The 18,415-nt window shown below is 41.8% G+C and overlaps 1 protein-coding gene across 1 annotated transcript; it reads right to left on the reverse strand.

Annotated features, from left to right (window-relative positions):
* Positions 1-17,014: 17,014 nt before the first annotated feature.
* LOC130873202 (60S ribosomal protein L10-like) lies at positions 17,015-17,758 on the reverse strand. Its single transcript, XM_057767834.1, has one exon. The coding sequence runs from the start codon at positions 17,721-17,723 to the stop codon at positions 17,079-17,081; it is 645 nt and encodes a 214-aa protein (XP_057623817.1). The 5' UTR covers positions 17,724-17,758; the 3' UTR covers positions 17,015-17,078.
* Between the last annotated feature and the right edge of the window lie 657 nt (positions 17,759-18,415).

Genomic DNA, 18,415 nt, shown 5'->3' on the forward strand with positions numbered 1-18,415 from the left:
GTCACAGGCTAACTCAGTGTTATTATATGCTTCGCTGACTGGATGGAAGAGGCCTTTGGAGTTAAGTCACCAGCACAATCAGTTGCCCATGGTTCTGAGGGGGTGCTTTCCTGCAAGGCAAAAGTGAACTCATCAGATCATGTTTATTTCATCACCTCCAGCGCTCAGCTGGAAAAATAAAAAAGAACATCTATATGATCTCCCATTCCTCCAATAGTCACAGAATCCAAGCCACAAAGCTCTGGAGAAAATGGCTCCCTCCTGACTCAGTGAACAAGCAAGGAGGTGGGAATCCCAGGCGTGGCTTGTTCTGTGATGCCCTACTTGAGAAGCATGTAAATGTAATACCTTCTCTAGTTCCTGTAAAGAGCTAGAGGAGACAGGAAGTGTGCTCCAACTGTGGCTAGCAAGAACAACCAATCACTTCCTTGACTAACACAGTGATTCATATAAGGATGAGGACAAGGAGTCATTACTGCTCAGCAGCTTCTTAACATGTTATTCTTTATCCTGGCGTGTGGTTGAGAGAAAGAGCTTCATTAAGCCTCGGTGAGACAGCTGCTTCCTGGCTTCCCTACAATCTGCCCTAACTTTGGAAACACATCATGCATCTCTCCTATAAAATTAACGAATCAAGCAATCCGTCCATCAAAAGCAAATACTTAAGAAAGCCAAATGCCAAAGCAGTAGAGGTACCTCTTAGGTTTAAAGGTCCCTCATGTCATATTTTCAAGAAAGCCAAGGACTCCTTGGCAAGAATGTTTACTAAGACTCTCCCACCAACAGGTCCTGCTGCCTACAGCAGAAGCCCAACATCAGTCACAGAGAGAGAGAGAGAGAGAGAGAGAGAGAGAGAGAGAGAGAGAGAGAGAAAACATAGCCTGAGACAGGGTATGTCATTCCAAATCATAACTTGTCCAATAGCTATCATCAGTGCTCAGTTCTCCAACCTGTGCTGGTCTCTGACCTTGTCTGTTACAGAGTGTATGTAGATTACTGTATTTGGACGATGCTCAGTACAATGGAGGCTGGGAGGGAAGGATATGAGCTACAGCCATAGAGCAGGCTAGGCTCTTCCCTCTTCTCCACTTCTTCTAACTCTGGTGGAAGCCATGGGGAGGCACTTTTCTCCCAGTTCTACAGCTGCTTGTCTACCCAGAAAACACCTAGACAGGGCAAAGTCCACTGAAGAAAAGGAGCTTTGAGCAAGAAGCTTGTGCCCGTGGCTCAGAAGGGATGCTGTGTTTTATTATGGAGTCTAGCCTCCTTGACCTCTTTGTATATACCTTGTCTATACAGCTCTCTGTCCTTCTTCGCTCTTCTATTGACCTCCCTGAACAGACAGTTGTGCTTTGCTGCCTGTGGATTGCCTCTTTGTTTGCTCTTTAACTTCCTTCTTCATTCCACCAGGTTGATCGTCTCTGCAGTAAGCAATTCTACTGGCGTTGCTCTTTTTGGATAACCAGTGTTTCCTTTGAAGCCTTCTGTATAGCTCTTCGATTTTCTCCCATTCACTTTCTATATTTGTAAAGAGTTGTTTAATGATCTCCCTCACTGTTTTCCCAGAGGTTCTCTTATACTTTCTCCATACAGCTGGGTTCAACAGTTGCTTGTGATTGATCTTCTGGTTGTCTTGCCTGGCATGCTTCTCCTAAGTTTCAGTTTAATGTTGGCCATAACAAGTTGGTGATCTGACCCTAAGTCAGCAGCAGGAAATGATCAGCTGTTTGGGTTGCTAGATAAGAGTTTCCTGCTGACCAGAATGTAGTCAACTTGGCTGTTGGTGCATTTGTCGGGGGATTCCCGTGTCCAGCATCTTGATGGTTTGACCTGCTTGAATTTTGTGTTGGATGTGTACAAATCATCTACATAGCCGAGGTCAAGCAGTCGTTCCCCTATATCGTTCCTTTGTCCCAATACATATGTTCCCATGACACAATAGTCTGCTCATTCTTCGAATCTCACTCTTGCATTGAAGTCACCCATAACGATTAGTATATCATTCTTGTGCGCTCTGCTGACCTCATTCTGTAGATCTGTATTGAAACTGTTGATGGCATCCTCCTCTGCTTCCACTGTTAGCCCATACGCCTGTGTGATAGTTACTCAATGTGTCATTGTCTGAAACCTGGCTGATAAAATTCAGACATTTACAGGTCTGTACCCGAGCATGCATTTTTGGGCCAAACTGGATAGCACTAAAGCTGCACCTGCTGCGTGTCTTCCCTCTCCACCTGAGTCTATAATCTTGCATCATTGACACAAGCACTTATGCTCCTGTCCAATGCATTTCTGCCAATCCAATGACATCCCACCTGAAATGACCTCGGGCATGAGCAAGCCAGTTTCCCTGACTGTGATCAGTGTTCTCACATTCCAGGTCCCTATTGTGGTGACTCTTTTTGGCATGAGGAAGTGCCTATCCTGTCCATTTCTATCAGCTCCCCTCCCCTCTTTCGGCTTTAAAAGAGAAGCCTCATCTGTCCTGCACTTAGGACATGGAGGTCCTGGGGCACTGTCAGATTCTGGGACTCTAGCCCAGGTGTTTCTGTTGAACTTGTCCACATTGGGTTTAATGATCTGAGTGAATGAGGACGACTGACCAGGTCTTTTCCTCTTCGTGTGGTAGTCTTTAGCTAACCTCTTTCCACCCACATAATAAATCCCCCAGGTTTCCAGAGGAACTAGCTGGTCGTTTCCAGTCTCATTATCAAGGAAGCAGCTACCAGGGGATCAGATATCTCTATAGCCAGTCCGAAAATCAGCAGAGAGTACAGACAGAGCATTATTTAGAGAAGACAAGGCCTCTTGTTATCTCCCTCACTCAAAATGCCATGCCTAAGAGGCTGGGGATGCAGAAGACATGACACAGTATTGCCAAGTGAGCATAGCACTTACTCTGAGAGCTACACACGCTACATACCAGCCAGGTGATGAGAGAGGAGGGAATGTTCTCGATTTTTCTTAAATGCTTTTTTATTTATTCTTTGAGAATTTTATAGAATGTATTTTTATCATATGCTTTCCCATCACCCAGTACCCAAACCCAATTTCATGTTCTTTCTCTCCAAGAAAGAAAGAAGAAAGAAAGAAAGAAAGAAAGAAAGAAAGAAAGAAAGAAAGAAAGAAAGAAAGAAAGAAAGAAAGAGGGAGGGAGGGAGGGAGGGAGGGAGGGAGGAAGGAAGGAAGGAAGGAAGGAAGGAAGGAAGGAAGGAAGGAAGGAAGGAAGGAAAAAATGATTAAAACAAGGAGTCTGATTTATGTTGACCAGCTATTCCAGATCAAGGAGCCTACCCTGGCAAGTGACAGATATACCCAATGTCACTCCACTGAAGAAATAAAATTTTCTGCTTTCCAGTAGCTCCTTGATGAGGGGTGGGACTTTGTACCCACTTCAGAATAGAACTTTAAATTGTATTGTTCAGGGCTGGAGAGATGGCTCAGCAGTTAAGAGCATTGCCTGCTCTTTCAAAGGTCCTGAGTTCAATTCCCAGCAACTACACGGTGGCTTACAACCATCTGTAATGAGATCTGGTTCCCTCTTCTGGCCTGCAGGCATACATGCAGACAGAATACTGAGAATACTATATATATAATAAATAAATAAATCTAAAACACAAAATAAATTGTATTGTTTGTTATAATTTAAGCTGTGCTGACATGACGTTTTTTAATTCTCTATAGCTGTCTGCAATGTTAGTGTATCTACTGAGAGACCCTTTAAAAGGTACCATGAGACTTCAAGGAACCTAGCAGAAGCTCAATGTCAACTGGAGAGCTGTGTCCCAAGTCTCCTGTGTGTGTCCGAGAGAGAAGAGACTGATGCACAGCCTGGTTATATAGATTCCAGACATTACAGAAATCGTTAGCTCCTAAACCAAGTTTCCTTATTCATACCGTACTGCACATGGCTAACCAAATGATTTAACATATCGTATGAATGTGATTAGCAGGAATTGTCCTTCTCTAAGTGATAATGATGGGGCTGCTACCTACCTAAGAACCCATCCTCTGAAGTCCAGAGACTACTCCTGTGTGAGTGCAATTTATAAATAAATAAACATACGTGTATTTGTCTTGCATCCTCAAAAATGACAGCCAGACTATTTGGAAATTTTAAGCATCACTAATCCAAGAAGTTGCCTCTTTCTCAGTCCTAGAACACAGTGCCATCTGTTGGTGGCTTGAGATAATACACGCCTAACATTAAAGCATTACTTGTAAGTAAAATAAATAGGCTTGTCATTCAGGTACTATAATAACATTCTAGGTAGGCTTCACAAAACTTGACCGCTACCAAAAGAAATTATGAAAATAACCTCCCTATGCTTCCTGGAGTCTCTGTGTTCTTTCTTTCTCCCCATTTCTCTGTAATGCAGGCAGATCAATCTGTAAATGCCAAAGCTTTCTTCCCAGAAGTGCAAACAGCTATCTTCCTGACCTGCCTTTCCATACAGTTGTATTCTTTCTCTAAACCCTGTCCCCGGCCCACCAGCTTTCCGGCTGCACCCACTTCACAGGCACCTCCCCTAAAGCACTGGGCCTGGCATGCAATGCTCTTCTTGTGTGACATCTCCACGTCTGTATAAATTCTAACCAAGTTCTGTCCTGCAGAAAGATAATATGAGCCACACATGTGTACCTTTAAATTTTCTGTAGCCATTCAAAAAGTTAAAAAAGAAGAAGCAAGTAAAATCTATCCTTCTGTGATTAATCGAATATATCCAAAATACCATCATCTCAAAGCCATTGCTATCAAAATATTAACGGCTCAATATTTGTACTTTTATATTGCCTTCAAAGTCCAAGTTATGCACTATCTGTATAGCATATCATAATTGGTGCACAGGAACTACATGTGGCCAGGGGTACTGGACAGTGCCATTCTAGAGACAGGGTCCGGCAACTCTTCACACTAACAAAGGTTAAAAACATGCTTTAAAAATCACATCACATCATCAATGCTATTAGATGTTCTCTGGGAAGATCTGTCATCTAAGGCTACCTACAGGAGCCCTCTGTAAATAAACACAAGCAAGTATCTCACAAGAGATCTATGAAGACTCTATAGGACACCATAGCTGGTACCATGACTACTGACTTTGGGTGTTGAGCACATTTCTTCACTGCTCCCTCCCATGAGCTCCTGTGAGTTTTCTCATAGCTCCAGGAAGAGCCAGGCCAAGTGTTGTGACCCCCTTTATACACTACAAAAGGATACAGAACCTGTCAACAGTAAATGCTTTAGTCACTGGCCAGCTCTAAATTAAATAGATGTTCTGGCTACTGGAATGGGTTCCCACTGCCCCTTATTGTTCTGCCTCTAAATGTTGAGAAACATTTTTCAGATGATCAGTTTTTGGTATATTCCTGTCTGGTATTTGTAGTTAGGATTTTGTTTGGTTTTGATCTACCTTAAGTAGCTAGTGTATGGATGCAAATGGAGCCCTTTTCAGAACTCAGTATTAAATGACATCAACACCAAATGAATGGCACTGGCAATCTATACACACAATCTACATCTAGACACAGGGGCCAGGGCAAACATGTACCAATGTCCATGCAGGGTTGGCACCATGTGACTTGGCAATGTGCCAGGAAAAAGTGTAACATTGACCCTTCTGGCTATGGACAAGAGAATATTATTGAAGCTGCTGAGGTATCTGAAAGAGGATTATTGGCTGAAGGAAATGGGTCCTAGCCCAAGCTGCCCTTCCAAGCTAGAAGGTAAATGTCATCTGTCCCTGCTCTCTTTCAATTTCCTCCCACTTCTTACCTGATGGAACAGCAGACCTTGCTTGTGACCTGCAATGAATGTTTAATTTGCTTTCTTTTCAGCTGGGGGAGGGGGTGGGCAGGGGTACCCATCCACAGACTTTTAGGGAGTCAAACTCTATTCAAGGTAATAATAACGAAATAAGTACAAGTATTTCTTTTCACTTTTAAAGTACTCAGAACAGTCTAGAAAAGGCTATTAAACACTCTGATAGCATACAGCTTGAGACTCACGCTTACTTTTTTAAAATAGGTGGCTTTTAAGACACCTCATTTACACATAAATTAGGCAATCTCACAAGCTTCTGGAAAGGTCTCATTCCAGGAAGAGAAATAAACCAAAGCTGCAGCTCATGACCTAGCCTCAAGCAACCCCGAAATATAATCAATCTTAAACACGCCTCCTCTCCATCAGTCATACCTCTGAGGGCCCACCACTTCTGGGTAGGCCTCGCATTTCTTGGTTTTCCTGAAGCAACTTCAGGGTTTAGTGAGGGACCCTAAAAAGACAAAAACATCTTGTCAGAACTTTCCACCCACATTTCACACTTAACGTCAAAGGAATAAAAGCACACACACAAAACCACCCAACTGAGACGCCTAAACTCAAGGCTGGCTCCCTCTGTATTTATTTGACTGGTGTTTGATTTCTCCCTGCGACAAGGCACAACAGGGATATGTGGGATCATTGCATCATCATTATGTTTCAGATCTCCACACAGCAGAACTTAGGAAATGATTAGATACCACCAGACCTGGTGATGAAAGCCAGGACACTGGCTTCTGTGAATATTCACTCTCAAGAGCCCGGAACTTGAGACTGCTTTCACAACTGATGAAAATCAGCTGCATCATCACAAAAGAACCGAGCACTTCCAGAGTCCACTCACCTCACATGCACTGAGCGCGTTTATCAGGTACATGGCTACTACTTGGGACCATGGGCTTTGACTAGTCTTTCTGGAGAAGGCGTATACTACATGACCCTGTCTTCAAGGGGTAGACACTTTACTGGAGAAGGCAACACACAAAATGTGCATCACAAACTCTGAGTGCAAAGGAGTAACCCAAGAGTTCAGAGGACTGACTGAGAGTTAGCTCAGAGCCTGGATGCCATCCTGTGACTTCATGTACTCTTCCTGGCCTGATGTCCCTACCTGCAAGGGAAGCAATCACTGTGCCCACTTCATCTATGTGATGGTCGCTGAACAGCTCTGGTCAGCACGATTTTCCTACAGTTAAGGCCCAAATGCATGGGATCGGGGTTGTTTTAGCCTCCAATGAGTAGAGAAAAGGCTGTAGATTGCTTGACCAAATGAGATTCTTGGGGCTGTGGAGACGGTTCAGTCAAGAATCTGCTGTGCAAAGCTGGGGACCCGAGTTCAGATCCCCAGCACCCACACAAAAGTCAGGCATAGAAGTTCCTGCTTGGGGCAGGGAGGAAAGGAAGAGAACCGGAAAAAGGCAGATTCCTGAAGCTCATCAGCCAGTCTGGTTAGATGACTGATGAGATCCAGGCTTGGTGAGAGACCCTGCCACAAAAACTGTAATGGAAAACAAATGCAGAAGACACCTTACATTGATCTCTGTCCTTCACACACACACACACACACACACACACACACAAACTTGCCTCACCACAAACACACATAGAAAGGTTTCCCGGAAAGTACTGGAAAGAAAGACTGAAAGAAGAGAGGAGAGCCTCAATCAACATAAGAACCATGAAGAGGAGAATAAACCAGGAACATTCAGAAGACCAGGAGTGATGCTGTTTGTCCTTTAGGAGATGGTACTTCAGTGTGGACAGCCATTACAGAAGACCTGAGCACAGCTCGAGTATAGAGACCTAAGTACCAGATGGTGGTCGGTTTTTTTTTTTTTTTACTTTGAACAGCAGGAGGCCTTTGAGGGCACTTGGACAGGATGATGACAGAACATGAGGGGCGTGTTCACAGGGATAATCTGCAGCACTTGGAGGTATGACTTCAAGCAGGAAAGAGACTGGGAACAAAGAAGCCAGGTACAAAGACAAGAACAGAGAGAATCACAGAGACACTCACAAGGGGTTACCAAGGGGCCTTGGAAACAGACTCGAGATGAGAGAGGGGGTTGCAACAGAGCAAGGATGACAAGAATCATGATGGATCCAGAGACACAAATCCCCAATAGCTGTTGTGAGACTTGAAGAGAGACCAAAGTTCTATTTTGGAAAAAGACTCACAGTAAACAGAACAACATCCAAAAATCAAACTTCTGAAGAACAGATAGAGATAGGAAATCACTTCAGAAAAGAAAGTTAAGCTTGAAAAACAAACTTGGAAAAAAAATTCTCAGGACAAGGAAGTCAGAGGAATGAACACATCCACAAGCCAGTCAAAACATATTCGAAAGTGACACGTGTCAAGACCTAGCCCTTCTCAAGAGAGCCTGACCTCCTCACCAGGGCAGGAGGCATGGAGAAGTGTTCATGTGACATGACACAGAAGAGCATCGGATGCTGTGTTGTGATCCACATCGACGAAAAGATGAATAATCAGGAAGGCCCTTAGCTAGATGTCAGAGAGAAAATTTTGTACATGCTAGGACTATCGTCATACAAGAATGTCTCCCAACTAGACTATGTGATTCTGTCAGTACGTAGTGTATTGTTATGGGTAACTCCATACTTTCTTTTTGTCGTCAGTAATTTTGTATTAGCTATTTTCTATTGCTAAGATAAAACACTAGGACCAAAGCAACTTATAGAAGGAAGAGAATTGTGAAAAATTATTTTAAGATGTGTTGCTTTTGTTTATTCTGCATTTATTTTACTCTGTAAAGCTGTGATTCTTTGCCTGTCTAAAATACCTAATGGTCCTAATAAAGAACTAAATGGCCAACAGTGAGGCAGGAGAAAGGATAGGCAGGGCTGGCAGACAGAGTATGAACAGGAGAACTGAGGAAGAGGAGACGCAGAAGAACTAGGAGAGTAGCACTCCAGGGGCCAGCCACCCAGCCACCCAGCCACCCAGCCACCCAGCCACCCAGCCACCCAGCCACCCAGCCACCCAGCCACCCAGCCACCCAGCCACCCAGCCACCCAGCCACCCAGCCAGCCAAGGAGTAAGAGTGAAAGTAAAATATACAGAAGTAAGAAAAGGAAAAAGCTCAGAGGCAAGAGGTAGATGGTATAATTTAAGTTAAGAAAAGCTGGCTTGAAATAAGCCAAGCTAAGGTCAGGAATTCATAAGAAAGAATAATACTCCGTGAGTAATTTATTTGGGAGCCGGGTGGTGGGCCCCCAAAAAGCCAAAAGAGCAAAAAAAATCACACAACAGAAGAGTTTATTTTGGCTTACTGTCTCAGAATTACAAGTCTGTCATCATCACTGAGGGTATGAGTGACAGTGGGCAGGCACAGTAACAGGGGCAGCAGGCTGAGCACATGCACCAAGAACGGTGCAAGGCTTATGAAACCTCAAAGGCCGCCTCCAGTGACACAGTTCCTCAAACAGGGCCACACTTCCTAAACCTTCCAAGTACATATTCAAATGTCCACGAATATGGGGTACATTTCATTCAAATCATCACAATCCTTAATAAAGGTTTAAATATTTTTAAAAAGGTAGGTATTTTAGAGGTTTATAAGGATAAAATTTTATCCCAGATAAAATTTTACTTTAATTTCTAAGGAACATAAGTATAGATTTTAAAGATAGTTTACATAAATATTTATAATGCATTTTACAAAAAGGAATTAATACTAGTAATTTATTTAGATGACTGTACAACGTAATTGTTACATTTAAATAACCTTAAAGGCATACACCACCACACTTGGCCTTTTTATTTCTATTTTTAATGCTGTGTTATGAGCCTATAACAACTGACCATTTCTTTAGAAAACAACAGTATCCATACATTTTTTTTTTCTGTTGCAAGTCTGTGGTTTGTTCTTTTGATTGATAATTGATGTGGGAAGATTCAGGGCATTGTGGGCTGGGGTGTAGAAGAAGGCTGACCAAGCAAGTGGAGGGCAAATGAGCAGCATCCCCTCATGGTCTCTGCATCGGTTCCTGTCTTGAGTACCTGCCCTGATTTCTCTGGAAGGTGAAACAAACTCTTTCCTCCCCAAGCTGTTTTTTGTCATGGTGTTTTATCATAGCAACAGAAACTTTAAGTAAAAAAAAATTTTAAAAAATGTAGCCAGGCAGTGGTGGTTCATACCTTTAGTCACAGCACTTGAGAGGCAGAGGCAGAGGCAGACAGATCTCTGTGAGTTTGAGGCCAGCCTGGTCTACAAGAGCTAGTTCCAGGACAGGCTTCAAAGCTACAGAGAAACCGTGTCTCGAAAAACCAAAAAATAAAATAAAAAACATAGAAAATGTTAAATTAGTAAAGTCCTACTCAAATACCCAAATTATAGGAACTACAGAAGGAAAAAAAGTAGGAAAGTAGGAGGAAGGACAGAGGGACTCTAGTTCTGCCTGACTCGTCTGGAAGCAGCATTTTCATAGCCCAAACAAAACTGAATACCTACCTCAAGAATAGTATGCTCTTTTCTTTGAGAGACTGAAAGAGGGGAGGGGTAAGTCAAATAAGAAATTATGGAGCAATTCGGTTTGATTAACACAAAAACATTAACCAAAAACAAAGTTGTAGCAAAAGAAGTAACCATGTAAATAATGAACGCAAAGATGGAAACGGCTTTCGCGAAGCAGCCCTCTTAGTCTTTCGGGAAGCAGCCCTCTTAGTGACAATGGTTCCTGCAGAGTGGAAATTGGGAAATCAGACAGGGCCACCCAGGGATTGCTCTTCTTAACCTAAGTCCTTATAGCAATTTCTGGTTTCTCAAACTATGTCTGTATATAGCTTTAGGTCATTTGAATATCACATTTCTTGAAAATAACTTATCCGATTAATATTGCTAATTATCTTTTTAGCCTGTACTCTTCTTAGAAATAACTTGAGGTGAGATTTCAAAAGATAAAAGCAATAAAAGGTAAACGTGAATCTACAGGAAAATCATGGGAAAGTAGGAATGAAGAATTGGTTGGATTATTTCAAGAATTCTAAATTTGTGGTTCTCTCTTTTCCCGTCTATTTCTGCAATTTGAAGGAAGTACAGCTGTTCCTTGATTTTATGAGAGAGTTCTGCGGCGGCTGTGGTGCGAGGAGATGTCTGGAGCTCCTCTTCCATGTATAGCCTCCAACTTTCCAACCTGAGACCCACTAAGCTGGAAAATTGTTTCTACCTTACAGGCTGGAGCGGATCTACTTTGCAGAAGTGAATCCATCTCATTAATGCTCACACGCCGTCTCCATTGCTCCCTAAGGACAACCCATAGAATGGAGGCAGTTCTCTCCCGAAGGCTGCTGGGGCGGCGTGGTGGCGGTGGGGGGAGGTTATAAGTGGGATGTCTGAGCTAATGTAACTGATCCCGGGGGATTTCTGCAAGTGGAAATAACTGTGTGTCTCCTCTGAGAACTACCTCTCACATCTGCTATGCTAGGTGTCTAAACTGTAGATTCAACAGCTTAAGAAACTGGCAAAGGTTATATTTTTCAACAATACTTAAATTAGCATTAGGATCGCTAGCAATTCCTAATGGAGTCCTGAGTTTCTTTATTTTCTATTCTTTATGTTTGTTAAACTAGAAACTCAACACATTCTGTATGTGTCCCAATTCATGAATCTGATAGGAGCTTTTGTGATTTTAATTCTAGCATGTTTATTTTTCTCCTAATATCAATATTTCTCTTCAAAAATAACTTTGGTTTACATAAAATTCATCAGAATTAAGGGAAGTTGTTAATTTTTTATAGGGAATGTGCACTTTAAACAAAAGCATGGAGGAGATGCCCAAAGTGAGTGATGCAACCAGGCATGGGGGCACGTACCTGGAATCCCAGCATCCAGAGCCCAGCCTTGGCTACACAGGGAGACCTTGTCTAAACAATGGGTGATTATAGCCAGTGGCTCTACCAAGCAGTTATTGAGATATTGGAATCTGAAGCTGAGGAGAGAGGTAGCACTGAAGATGAACATGTATTTGGATATCAGATTCACAAAGGCTGTATTTAAGGGCTAAGGTATCACTATATATGCAGTCATCTGAGAGTCAGAGAAAACAGAAGAGTTGAAAGCCCAAGTGTAGGGATCAGAAGAAATGGAAAACATAAAGGCCAAGTAAAAGAGCTGATGCCTTTTACTTGAAATATCTACTCACTGGGTTTTAAATAGAATATATGAAGTTGGGAGGTAAAAGCTGAGGGGATATGGGAAGCATTGGAGGGGAGAAAGGGGGATGTGGAGTTTATCAAAACACATGATATGCATTATGCAATTTTCAGAAAGAAGGAAAGAATGTTACCTAGCCTGGGAAGGAAGAAAGTAAAAACAAGAGGAAAAGTTTATATTAAAAGTGGCCTACCAATCTTTTGCAAGTAATTATTTTGCCATGTATATATGCATATAATATATATGTATGTATATATACATAGAGAGAGTCAGTTTCTAAAAGTAAAATTATTATAGCTAAGGCTACAAATGTTTTAAGCAATGACTCATGACAAAGTTGTTTTCAACAGAGCTGATGCCACTTAAACCAGATGGACAAACTATATTACCTGTATCACAGCGTTTGGCCATTGTCCACACAGCACACAAGGTCAACTTAACAGTAAATGGTCCCTGCAGAACCCAGTAAACTAACTTCTAGCCCTCCCTGATGCTCCTTCTTGACTCCCTCATTTTCATTCAGAATAAACTAAACTTTTCTACACTAATTCTGTTTTGATTCAAAATCCTTTTCGTAGCTGTAAATTCTTCATTCAAAAAAACTTAAGCAAACTTTTAAATCATAATGCACACACAAAAAAAGTGAATAAAAACTGGTGAAGACTTTATAAAATAAAGTAATTCCTACTACTTTGTTTCTTACCTAATTCAAATCAGTGTTTATCTAAGAAACCTAAGAGCCTTCCCAGGAGTCCTTATGTCCAAAGTTTATTCCTAAGTAACAGGGGAGACAAGCAGAACGGAAATGAAATGGTCATGGAATCAGCCATGCACGCATTGCTGGAAAGATTTAGGAAACTCAAAATAGCAATGTTCTTTAAATTGTTATGGCATACAGATGACAGACAGCGCTGTGACTTGAGTAACTTCGCAGACATCTTATTTCCTTTCCAGTTCGCTTCGACCTTTCAGGACGACAGGAAGACGAAGACACCTTATGATCTAAATATTTTAAACAACCAGAGGCTGAAGTCGGGAAAGACAGCTGGTCAGTAATTAGATTTTAGGCAGTGATCATCTCCCAATCCATGCCGCCTCCTGTCACCCCCACATTGGACAGGAAATGAACAGGAAAACACAGGTGAAGATGTTTCTGAATGAATGGACTCAAAGCACCAGTAACTTCCGGTGATGCCAGGCAACAAGATACACTTCTCTGTGTTCTACTAACAAGGAAAAATTCATCTGTGAGGACGGTGAATAGTTAACCGTCCTATAGGTCTAACTGTTGTTGCTTTACATTTAGTCTAGAGACGGGAGGGTGGGTAAACTTCTTGGAAACATTTATCTAATTATTCCCTTAAATCAGCGTGAATAAAGTAACTAGAGGGTAAGGGATCTTACCTCCAAGATGTTTTTACTTCATATTTATCCAAATAATAAGCAATCTACTAAAATGACCAATGAACCAATTTTAAAAGCTAAGAAACACTGGGAATAATAACCATGACAGTCACCAATTTTTCAGGGAGTTTAGACATGCAAAGCATCTTATCAGAAGAAAGCACATTGACAACTGTAAAGTCTTGTATCATTCTAAAACGTGATGCCCTGTAAGGAACAATACTGCATAAGCAGACTGTATTCCATCTAATATCAAGATAAATGTGGGACCGGTGAGGTGGATCACCTGGTAAAGGCACTTGTACCAAGTCTGGCGACCTGAGTTCAATCCTCTAGAATCAAATGGTGGAAGGAAAGAATTAAATCCAAAACTGCCTGGCCTCTGCCCTGGTCCATACTCTCACCATGGTCAGTGCACACACACACACACACACACACGAATAAATGCAGTTTAAATACCTTAAGTCCTGCTGAAGATGAAGCTTCAGTGGCACTTGAAGGCCTTAGAATCAATCCTGGCACTGAAAGAAACAAAATATTAAAATCCCATAGGACAAACTCTAATATGAGGGCATGTGTTGGAAAGTTCAAAGTGAATTTTTAAAAATCAATTTAAAAAAAAAAAAGTTTGAATGCAACACATATTGGTCAAGGTTTATCAAAGAGTTGTTTTAACATCCCTATGTACAAATAATCAATTAGTCACAGTCATTCAAGGAACTCATTAAATAAACTGGAATAATTAAATTCCCTACCCTCTCTTTACTCCCTTCCTGAAACTGAGAATAGAAAAGCCTATTATCAGGTCCATCTTCAGGAAAGCAGGCTTGCTGACACCATGGCAACGGGCTATCACACAAAAGGGACCAGTGTGGAGAGTCTGAGAGAACCGGTGCAACACATCACTAATGGGAAAAACTCAGCGTGATGGCCAGGTAATATGGTTATCCCAGGCACTAGAAGCATATTGCTTCAGTTATTAAACTACACAGCTGCAAAGAGAAATGTTTATGGCTCTTTTTGTAGACCTATTTGGAAGGGGATCATTTCTCATGTCTCCTGCGGGTGCTCTATCTCCGGTTCTTCTTGCTCTTCTCTGGCTGATTCTTTCTTCTGCTTTCCATTAGCTGATCTGAGTTTGCCTAAAAACCTCTGTGAAAAGTTCCCTTTCCCGGTAATGAGGGACTCTTACGTTAGTCTTAGGAGATTTCACAACCTTCTTCCCCTTGTCCTGAGAGGCAAGGTAGGACCAGGTGGTTGGTTTTGCCCATAATAGCATTTTATTTGGAGCTACTGATACCCAACCCTGTGGTTACTGCCGCTAAGAATTTAGAACATTTACAAAGGAATGTCTATTAAAGTGCAGATATCCAAGGACACTCTGAGAAAATGTAACACAATATTTTTAAAAAAAAATATGAAAACTTTCTGTCTATCTTTTTTAAAATGTCCTTACTAGATACTAAATCATTGGATTATATTTATAAAATGCCTAAGATTGTATTGATTATTGAGATACTAAGAGTATCTCTGGAACCATAGAAAGGACAACACCCACCCCCCCACACACACAAAACTCCACAGGCTATCAAATTAAAAAAAAATTCCAGGACCAGGTATAGGTTACCTATTTTTGAGTTGTTGGTTAGTGATGAGCCATAGACCCATACCTTCAAACATTATAAACTACTGTTGTTGCTCCTGGCTAGCCTCCAAAACTTGATGCTAAGACCTTATTGCTGAAGGCATTCCCTACCCCAGTCCCAGAAAACAGGAAAATGAACTGATACCAACCAGGAAGCTTCATTCCTACCAGCTAGCTTTCATAGTTATGGGAGATCCTATGTGTGCTAATCAGCGGCAGTGTCATCACTAGGATTATCTAACTGGGAATCCCTGCCAGCTACATTACCAACTTGCCTGAAAAGATATACCCACTGTTGCGATGGTGACATGAACATTATTACGCCAACCACTTTATAATTGGATTAAAGCCCATTCCACAGGGTGGCACCTAGGTATCTAGTAAAAATAACTATGGGGGCAAAAAAAACTATGACTGGATTGGTAATGGGCCCTAGGGAAAAACCTAGTTGTATGAGCCCATTAAGTCAGTGGTTCTCAACCTATGAATTGAAACCCATTTGGGGGGGTCAAATGATCCTTTAGTGGTGATTTCCTAACACCATCCTACATATTAGATACTCGCAGACACTTATCATACATCACAAAATTACAGTTATGAAATAGCAACAAAAATAATTTTATCATTGGGGGCACCGCAGTGAGTCCCAGGACCATCGCGCACCTTCTCCGGCTCTCTGGATCCCCTCTCCCCTAGTTCTTTCATCTACCAACCATCTCTCCACAGCTGCTACCTGTCTCTTCCTCTTCTCAAAGTCCTCAGCCCAGTGGGGGAGATGGCAGGTTTTCTACAATGCAGAGATTGGAGGTTTGTCCTCTACTCCTCCAGGTTAGCAATGATGGTCAATTCCCTGGAGAGGTGTCTTTCAGAGGCCACTGGGGGTCGCTCAGCCTCTGTGTATTTCACCTGAAGTTGGTAAAGGGCAGGGGCCAGCAAGGCAACAGTGGCCTGCTGGGTCAGGTCACCCACCTTAGACATTCCCACAGTAGCACAGTAGGAATGTCTTAATGATGTACGCTCTTCCTATAAACTAAATAAGTATTTACGGTCTTCCCACAAAGAAAAGCAAGACCCAGACAGCTTAGAAGCAAGCTCTCCTGTGTATTTAAGGAAAAGATAATATCATAGTTAGGTCACTTCAAAAAGAGAACAGGAAATATGTGCCATTATTCATTTTACAGCTGTTTATCAATGGAATGCCCAGACAAGACATGAATACTATAAGAAAGTTAACTTCCAAGTCACCTATGAGCATGAGAACAAAAACTTTAAGGGAATCATCAGTAATATGAATTAAGAGAAGTAAAATAATAACGATTCATTGTGGTCAAATTGGACTTATTCAGAGGGCACAACGGGCTCACCATCACAAGTGAATGTAATGTACACTACTGGTACTGTGGCCTTCCAATATAATAGATTCAGAAACGGCAGGATCGTTTCAATAGATGCAGAATAAGTGCCAATAAAATACAATTGCCATTACAGATTTTCTTATGAGTCTTACCAGAAGTAGAACAGAAAGAAACTCACTGATATGATGAAGCTAATCTAAAAAAATAATAAATTATGAAACTGCCTTGCTTATTGGTGAAACATTTAAGGAATTCCTTTTAAAGTCTGGAGTCGGACAAAGATAGATACACATTCAAGCTTTTCTATTCATTATATTAAGATACTTATCAAGGCCAGGCAAAAAAAAAGAAAAGAAATGGGAAATAATACAGCATGAAGACTGGAAAGAATGAAATCTTTCTGGTTTATCAAAGTTAGTGAATTTAGCAAGGGGACAAGATTAAGATCCATGCATAAAAATGTATCCATCTTACAAGGTAGCCATGAAGAAAAGCAATTTATAAGAAATTACAACTAGAATTCTGTTAAGGCTTCTGGTAATGTCGAGTTAAGTCGTACTAGTCACCCTAGTTAGAACATTTTTTTGTTTTGTTTTGTTTTGTTTTTAAGCAGACTGGATGTGAGATTTATTACTGAACATGATTTGGTAGGGTACAGGAGAGCACCGTGAAAGCCCTCAGGAGTGTAGGGCTCGCCACTTGTCCAGGGGACCACGATTAGGAATATATTTGACCCCACAGCCATCAGGAATGAGTCGCTTCTCAGCAACCATATCTTCAAATTCATCTGCATTAAACTTAGTAAAGCCCCATTTCTTTGAGATATGGATCTTCTGGCGGCCAGGGAATTTGAACTTGGCTCTACGAAGAGCCTCAATCACATGTTCCTTATTTTGCAGCTTAGTGCGGATGGACATGATGACCTGGCCAATGTGAACCCTGGCCACTGTGCCCTGGGGCTTCCCAAAGGCACCACGCATGCCTGTCTGAAGCCTGTTAGCCCCAGCACAGGACAACATCTTGTTGATTCGGATGACATGAAAGGGGTGAAGCCTCACTCGAATATGAAAGCCATCCTTGCCACAACTCTTTACCATGTATTTGTTGGCACAAATACGGGCAGCCTCCAGAGCTTCGGAAGAGAGTTGTTCGTATTCATCTGACACCATGTGGCCACAAAGCGGGAATTCATCAACTTTTGCCTTCTTCTGTCCCAAGTCAAAGATGCGGATTTTAGCATCAGGGACACCTCGGCAGAAGCGAGACTTTGGGTACGGCTTGTTCTTACAATACCGGTAACACCGGGCGGGGCGGCGACCCATGATGACAATAGGACCGTCGGTAGCGCGCCGGAGGAAAAGAGAGAACATTTTTTTTTTAATCTGATATATTAGATTAGAGATACAAGGGAAAAAACGAGCCCTGGAGATCTTGGGAAAGGGAATTGAGAAGGATTATTTTAGAGGAGGAAAGGATCTTGGGCGCACCATTCATATTACAATGAGAGTTTCCGTCAGACAAGGAAGGGCTGTGAAGAGAGAGGGTACTTAGAAAGTCTCAGGGGGTGTCTGCTCCATCACCTGGGTAGTAATTACATGCATGTTTATGACAGCCCCATAAGCTCTAGAGTTTTCATGTCTATGTTTCATTTAATATGAGTGTGGTTTTTAGTTGGCATCTGTAATAGCCACTAACTTTTTGGATAAAATAGTAATTTCATAAACTATTAAGAAGACCTAGTTAAGTGGAAAACATTGGTTGGAAGATTAGATTTAATGATGATAGCAAAGTCACTCCAACTAGCACATAGATTCAGTGGACTGTAAGTTAGAACCCAACTATCTGTTTTGTACAGTAAATCAAGCTGACTTCGTAATTCATATGGAAGGAAAAACAGCGCGTTAGTCAAAGTTAACCCAGAGCAGAACCAAAGAATGCATATATTTATATATGACGTGAGAGGAAGGCCTCAGGACACAGAGTCAAAGCCGCTCTTCACCATCACAGGGCTGTA

The sequence above is a fragment of the Chionomys nivalis genome, chromosome 4 (genome assembly GCF_950005125.1).
Source record: "Chionomys nivalis chromosome 4, mChiNiv1.1, whole genome shotgun sequence".
NCBI classification, from domain to species: domain Eukaryota; kingdom Metazoa; phylum Chordata; class Mammalia; order Rodentia; family Cricetidae; genus Chionomys; species Chionomys nivalis.